We start from the raw sequence: 7,681 nt of genomic DNA, 5'->3' as shown, positions 1-7,681 counted from the left end.
CTCTACGAGACATTCTAAGTTCCATATTAGCAATCATGGAATATGTTTGAAATACAAGAAAGTTTGAATATTTCGTGATGCAACGTTATAACTGATATGATTTTGAAAGTTTTCGAAGGATGTTAACGCCAGCGTCAGTTATAACATTCTATCAAGCTGCTGTAGTAAATAAAATTCAGAAAAATTGTTAAATTGGGACTGAGTCCGAACGGACAAAAGTGGATACAAATGATTTTAGAATTCGTTCATGGTAAACAAAACTATATATGAATTCAAACGGATACAAACTTACCGCACTATTTCCTAAACAAGTATGTCACATTTAAAAACAATTACTTAAACTGGTGAGTTCTGTTTACTTGGTTGCCAACCTTATAGAAACTCTTATAATAATATTCATTGCACAGTTCACGACGTTCACACATCACACCAGTCTCTACTAATAAAACTTAGCCTGTAGAAACGTGGTAGTAATTACCAAGATGCAGGTTCCACCGATTTTTATGGAATTACCTTTAGAAGACCAGGTAGAATATAACTATATTATATTAAACAATTAAACCTCTATAATATCACTCCTAAAACATTACACTACCTTATATATTTATCATAGTATCCGTGTGTATAGTAAAGGTTATATCTAATTTTTGAAAGAAATATTGTTTTATCATCATTGTTTGTTTTAACGTTTTTATCCATACCTCTTTTCTTGTTGAAAGTATGTAGCTGTACTTAATAATGTCATTTATTTGTTTATAGGCACAAGAACTAAGAGTGTATTTGAAAGGCTTGGGTGCCGAGATCAGCGAAGAAAAATCTCCCAAGGGTATAGAAGATGATTTGCATAAGATTATTGGTGTGTGCGAAGCTTGCTTTAAGGAAGGAAATGAAAATGAAATAGAAACTGTTTTGAATGACATTGTATCTATTATGATAGTTATTCCCACAGAACGAGCAGAAAATTTAATATTAGCATTTTGTGAGAAATTAACAAAAGCACCTGGTTATAAGCTTGGCTTCGTATGTTTAAAAGCGTAAGTTAATGTAAACAATGCAACTATTATCAGTAATTAGTAATGGGTACATATATGTTTTTTTTGCAGGTTGTGGTTATTATTTCAGTCTCTTCCTGATGAATCTCCGATGAGATATCATGTTTATTACCATATAATTCAAATTGCACGCAATGTTGATCAGGTGAAAGCAGTATATGGTGGAATTCAACAACTGAAGCAACAGTTTGCATCGTTGCCACCATCCAATGAACAAATGCAAAAGTTGCTTAGACTACTTCATGAAGTACTTTTAAGTTGCAAACAGGGGTAGGCCAAATGTTATTACATAATGAATTCTAATATTATTGATATATTAAACTAAAAACAAAATTACAGGGAACAGGCTGCTGCAGTTATGGTAGAACTTCTAGGCACTCTGCTTGATCCGCTATTAGCATTAAAACCAGTAAAATTCTTAGAAGGGGAACTTATTCATGATTTACTTCTTGTGTTTGTAAAAGATAAATTACCTGGATACTTACACTTTTATCAACACCACAAGGAATTTGTGGAACATCAACTTGGTTTGCATTTAAATGACTAGGTATACTATACTTCAAGAAAATAAAAAATGAGTAATGTGTCGTATACTTATTTTTCAGGATTAAATCATGAACAAAATATGAAAAAGATGAGATTGTTAACATTTATGCAACTGGCAGAAACAAATCCTGAAATGTCTTTTGATACAATACAAGAGGAACTGCAAATTAGTGAAGATGAAGTAGAGAGCTTTATTATTGATGGTAAGGCAATATAATATGGTTAGCCTAAGCTGCATTATGTAGATATTATAAGTAACAATCATTTACCCTGCATAGACAAAGCTAATCTTTAAATTTAATTATAAAAGTGAAGATATAGGTGCAGGGTATATAAAAAGAATTAATACTGACTTAGTAGAACTTAATTTTTACTAAGTTATCGAGTTATTCGACATGTCTAGTACGAATTAAATGTAATTACCTGTTTTTTTATGTATAATCATGGAGTAAAATGAAATATTAATGTCGCAGTACTGAAAACAAAACTCGTTAGAGCTCGAATGGATCAAGCAGGTCGTAAAGTACTTATTTCAAGTACTATGCACAGAACATTCGGTCGACCGCAATGGATGCAACTTCGTGATTTACTTGCAGCCTGGAAAGTAAACTTAACCGGTGTACAAGAAGGTATGAAGTCCGTAGCTGCGGCACAAATGGAACTTGCCGTAAAGAATAAAGCTGTAATCAATCACTGATGACATCGTAGTGTTGTATATGAAATTCATAAATTGCGTATACAAAGATTACTTGGAAACTGAAGTTAATTAATTATTTTAATTAATTAATTCAGACTTTTAACTGAATAAATAAATATATCATGTAACTACAGTATTATGTTTGTAATTAAATTAATCATATAATTAAGAAAATGATGATAAATGATTTGTGGAATTTGTAATAATATTACATGACGTTCTAAGATTGTATAATACATTTTTTCACTTTTATTATTTTACTAATTCTTACTTCACTAATTTTATTCTGCATTAATTTCCCGAAAGACAATTGAACATTTAAATCGGATAACTTGCTGCAGTACTTACTGTTCATGGCCAAATATTTGATCATCAATTATGAAAAGAGTAGATTTTTTATATAGATTAAACATTTGTTGTATAGGTTTATTTATAAAATAAAAGATGCTGACAGTAAGTCAGTTGCAGGATGTAAATGACTAAAATAAAAACACTGGTCATATGATTATGAATTTTTTATTTTCATCTTTTCATATAGCAACATTTTATTCTCATTAATCAATTTTATATGACATAAATCTTTATCGTAGAAGCATTTCTTACGGTTTACAATTCGACCAATAGAACGTTGATATACAATTTTATAATTGTGCATTACATGATTAGAAAAGCCACATTTTCTTTTTGTACTAATTCGCTTCATTATTTGTTTCTAATCTGTAATTTGTTCCTTATCACATGATACTGTTGATTCGTACAAAAGTTACAAACCCTAAAAAACTAATGATATAAATCTATAAAAAAGTAACACAGCGTGTGGCTTGATGCAAATTCAAAATGTATATGTAAAGTAAAACTATCTACTGTAACGTTTATCATCGTTTAACATTTTCATATAGAAATGTATGTAAGTCAGTTATTATTCATTAATGTCTTTTACATACATTTCCGTATTTTAACATGTACACTGTTTTGAGTTCACCTCATATATTCTTTTACAAAAATAATATTATACATAAGCGAAAGTACGTCCTGGAAACATAACATCTATTTCTTGGAATATAATTTTAATTTCATTCACAATTGTATCAATAGAAGCATATTATTCTATATGAAAAAAATGCGTATCTCTTTTATGTGGTAAAAAAATTGTTCAGAAATGGAAATGAATACAAAGAACTGGATACAATGTATTGAAATATTATGTTTAACATGAGTGCAGTCTATAACAGTAATTTGTTATCAAAGTTATTGGCGTAACTTATGACGAGTTTTTCTACATCTAGTGATAATAGTACGTTGTAAAAATAACAACTATCATAGTAAAATTATCATTTCAATGGCTTAATTACTAATTGATACATAAGAAACTTTGTTTTTTCTGTTTCTTAAGTTGTTTTTAGTACGACTTTATTTCAGATATGGCATCATAAATCTCACGTTGCTCTGATTTTTGAAATCTAAATCATTAAATTATCCATTACATAATCGGTAATAAATGTGTAGCACATATATAATATAGCCTCAAGTATACGCAGGTATAAAAATCTTTTCATTTCATACAGAAACTCAACAACCTAACAAAGATTTAAAATGATTTTTGACTTTTCGAATGTATTCAAAATATGCATTATATCAATATTTCTATAGACTTCTATGTTTATTCTGTCTTTGCATACATCAATCTCTTGTAGCATTCACTGAAAGACAATTTACGAATAATAGGTACTTTATATGTATGTTACTTCTTTAATATAAATTCATTCTCTTTCTCTGAAATTGCTGTAAAGTCAGATTTGAGTAGAGAAACGAGGACGTGGCAAATCTCCAAATACTGTATCACCATGAACGCTCTTAGCTAGAGCTTTAATTGAAGCTCGAATATTATGTGGATCATGTGGATCTCTTGATAACTGAAAATGTTATTCGATTTGATTTAATAAAGAATGTTATTAGGCAATATGTACACCCAAGCATAATGTACATATGCTAAAATTATATGTAAATAAACCTTTAATAACACAGAGCTTAAATTCTACAAAAATAAGTCAACTATACAATTCATACCTGATCATCATCCTGGTCTTGAACTGTTCTATGCACAAATGAAGGAAAAGATGGAACACTAACTGGTAATGACTTAGCCAATGTGGGATGTCCACCTCTTTGGCCTCTAGGCATATGAATACCTTCGTCTTGACCTGAATCTAAACACAGCATCAATAATGTTATTCATCTCTGTTTCACTACATTAAGATATTATATCATCGTTTCAATGGTAAAGTTACGATATTTCAAAAACTACATTTTTCAGACGAGAAATAACCACTTTGTTAATTAATAGGACTTTTCAAATACACAGTAAAAAACTAAGTTAAATAAATAGTAAAAAAAACAAACAATCATACATGTAGTTCCGATTCGTAAAAATTGCAGTTTCGCAACTTTACCATTGGAACAACAATATAAATTGAAATTTTCATTAACCATCTGTATCAGATCCTTCTTCTGAAGATTGAACATGTTCAGCAGTGTCAATGTCTTCCATTCCTTCTAGAGGAAATAAAGCTTCTGCATCAAAACTAGTTGCCTCATTAGTGTATATATATAATTGATCTTTCTTATCTATGTTACCATTCTATAAAATATAAATGTTGTATACAGTATATGTAAAATGATATATAAATCACACACATAATATGTAACTTACAACAAGAGGATTAGGAGAATATTTTGCACCATCATGCTTAACATTAGGACCAGTAATGATTTTTGTTTCATTTGATATCACTTTTGTTGGTGTATTCACCACATTAGCTGTAGAGGTAGATAAACTGGTTGTAAAACTGTCTGGGGTTGTAGGAGGTGTTTCTATGTTATTTGTTAATCTATTTGTTTCATCCCCCTTAGATATTAACCTGAAAGTATCAGTTTAAAAACATAAAGTTTCGAGTAATATAATAGTGTGTAATACTGTGATTCACGCATAAAACCTTGTTAATATTCTGTGCTCGTTGTGAGCTCGTTCGCGAAACTGTTCTAATAATTGATACTGCTCTGCCGTGAAAGCACGAATTTTATCCTCTATTTCTGCAGACTGTCGTTGAACTGCTTCCTCAAGCTGTTGTTGGAGACCACCCAAAGCTACTTGTACATTATTGGGTAATTGGGACACTATATAAATGAAATAATATATCCAATGAATTTTTCAATACACAGAGTTTAAAATACATCTTCACGTGCTGTTCTTTCAAATCATTACTTTGAAATTAATTAATATATGTTAATCAATTCACCAGAAAACTTGGTAGGTTGTTGAAGGTAATCGAGTTCATCCAAAGTATTATGAGCAATTACTATTCTAAATACTGGACTATAATCAGGACTGGATTTCAATTTGTTTATTTCTTCAGGTGTAGTCTGTAATGAAAAGCAGAAATTGGAATAAATATTGAAATAAAAAATATATCTTACATAAAACTTAAAATGTACAGATTAACTTATTTTTGAGACATAAGTCTGAAGAAATCAATTTTTTATACTTTTCCTTGTACAACAAGTATATACTTACAATAATGTCATTATTAATAAGGACTAAAGCAGCACCATAGTCTCTGTGCACAGCATGTGTATACATAGAACAATTGTAACACCTGTGAATAACCCATGATCCTACATTTCTTATATCAACTAAACCTGGTTGTTCCTTAGTAATACCTTCAAGTTCTGATACTGTTGCTAGATTCTGTTCCAAACAAAAAACAAACATTACAATAACAAATTATGTATATTCATATATGGGGATATTTATGCAAATTAAAATTATTAAAAACTGATTTATAAAAAAAAAGTATTGAACCAATTTTTCTTACACTTTTGTAAAGCTCACTTAACTTATGGGAAATCCAATAAAAGGTTGTAAATGTTATTGACTTCACTAACTATATTTAAATCTATGAAGCCAAAAATTATGATTGTGAAAATTGATGTGTCACATATTTGGTTATATTGATCAACATTACAATACTGTGACATCATTTTTGAAAAACAGTCTAAGATTGAACTACTTCATGACATTGATAGTTGTACTATTATACAGAGTTCACTTTTATAATCACCAGCACATATACTTAGCAACTAGATAAACTAAATATTTTATTGAAATTAATAGTATTTATAAAATTCGCTTTGAACTTACCGTTGACACGGAACAGTACAAATTTTTTTCCTACTAACTCCGTCATGAAGCGACAGGTGTTGTAAACACGCGTAGCAATTGTTATTAAAAAAAAAAAGAAACCTCACCTGACGAAAGAATCCGTCGGTTTGTTCCTGAGGTGTCAATTCAATATCATCTATGTTGACCTTTTGAAGTTCAGTGCCCCTGGACTTTATGGACACGTTCAAACATTTGCAAACAATATGCATCTTGCACAATCAATGCGCAACGTTCTCTAAAAGAAACTGAAAAAAGTCAGCACACCGTCTCACGATGCCGGGATTCATGCACAATGTACATGTAGGGTATACACAATTATTTCTCCGATATGTGAATATACCTCAAAAATCTTTCAATCAAGCTCAAGGTACTTTCAACTTTCGTTATTAGCCAACGCGAAGCTGTTACGAGTAAATTAATATCGAATAATATCAAATATGAAACAACAACAACAGTCTTAACTCAAAGAGTAAACTGATCTTGCGTGTTTAATGCTATTGTTGAATGAATATTTAATGATATTACTGTGTTTCGTTCGAATGAAGACACCTTTATTTAGGTATTTACTCTCAAGCGAGGAACGATACACTTTGTACACGAATTCACTGGTGCTCGATTCCGGCTACCGACTGATCTGTTCCGTGTGTTAATTGCACGCTGTGACGAACACGCACACTTGAAACCAAGTAAACGAATTACCGAACTTTTCTGTCGAGTGTATGTATTTACGTATACATTCACGACCGAATGCTGATTTTCAGTCCGTATACGGAGGCAGTTTTGAATATCAATATTTGGGAATTTTGCATGAATCGGTCTGAATAAATCTTCACATTCGAATCGTAGAACAAATCTCTACATTTCTTGGCCACAATGCACGTATTTACAAGTATTTCGAATAATCGTCGGAACCTCTACTAAAAATAAACACTGATTTATAGGTGCGTGCAGATGCGTACGTGATCACCCCAGACAAAACATACTTGCTAGTCAATTGACCGACTTTTGCCGTATGACATCGGTCTTCCACTGTGGCGACTGGAAATTTGTATACACGTATACATAGCGTACACACAGTCGAGTTGACTCAAAATTGCACGTGTAAGATAGAATTATTGTTTTATATGTTTGATAATTTCTGTTATATTTTGTGATTGTTAACTGTAT

At 30.8% G+C, this 7,681-nt stretch overlaps 2 protein-coding genes across 3 annotated transcripts; one reads left to right on the top strand and one right to left on the bottom strand.

Moving 5' to 3' along the window:
- The first annotated feature begins 438 nt into the window (after nt 1-438).
- Nucleotides 439-2,353, top strand: LOC107187408 (eukaryotic translation initiation factor 3 subunit M). Its single transcript, XM_015575511.1, has 6 exons — nt 439-527; nt 760-1,034; nt 1,104-1,322; nt 1,392-1,579; nt 1,658-1,801; nt 2,072-2,353. Exons 1-6 carry the CDS (start codon nt 483-485, stop codon nt 2,293-2,295), a joined length of 1,095 nt encoding a protein of 364 aa, XP_015430997.1. The 5' UTR covers nt 439-482; the 3' UTR covers nt 2,296-2,353.
- Nucleotides 2,354-3,938: 1,585 nt separating this feature from the next.
- LOC107187534 lies at nt 3,939-7,474 on the bottom strand. Of its 2 annotated transcripts, XM_015575657.1 has the most exons (9): nt 6,855-7,474; nt 6,601-6,759; nt 5,867-6,040; nt 5,592-5,715; nt 5,289-5,469; nt 5,006-5,213; nt 4,783-4,933; nt 4,363-4,502; nt 3,939-4,208 (listed from the first exon to the last, which is right to left on the bottom strand). In XM_015575657.1, exons 2-9 carry the CDS (start codon nt 6,721-6,723, stop codon nt 4,086-4,088), a joined length of 1,224 nt encoding a protein of 407 aa, XP_015431143.1. In that variant the 5' UTR covers nt 6,724-6,759; nt 6,855-7,474; the 3' UTR covers nt 3,939-4,085. The 2 variants fall into 2 exon arrangements, with proteins under 2 accessions (XP_015431143.1, XP_015431142.1); XM_015575656.1 differs by having other exon boundaries at nt 6,601-7,474.
- Nucleotides 7,475-7,681: the final 207 nt, after the last annotated feature.

This window comes from Dufourea novaeangliae, unplaced genomic scaffold (genome assembly GCF_001272555.1).
Source record: "Dufourea novaeangliae isolate 0120121106 unplaced genomic scaffold, ASM127255v1 scaffold89, whole genome shotgun sequence".
Lineage (NCBI taxonomy): Eukaryota > Metazoa > Arthropoda > Insecta > Hymenoptera > Halictidae > Dufourea > Dufourea novaeangliae.
This window is presented reverse-complemented; position numbering and strand designations above follow the sequence as displayed.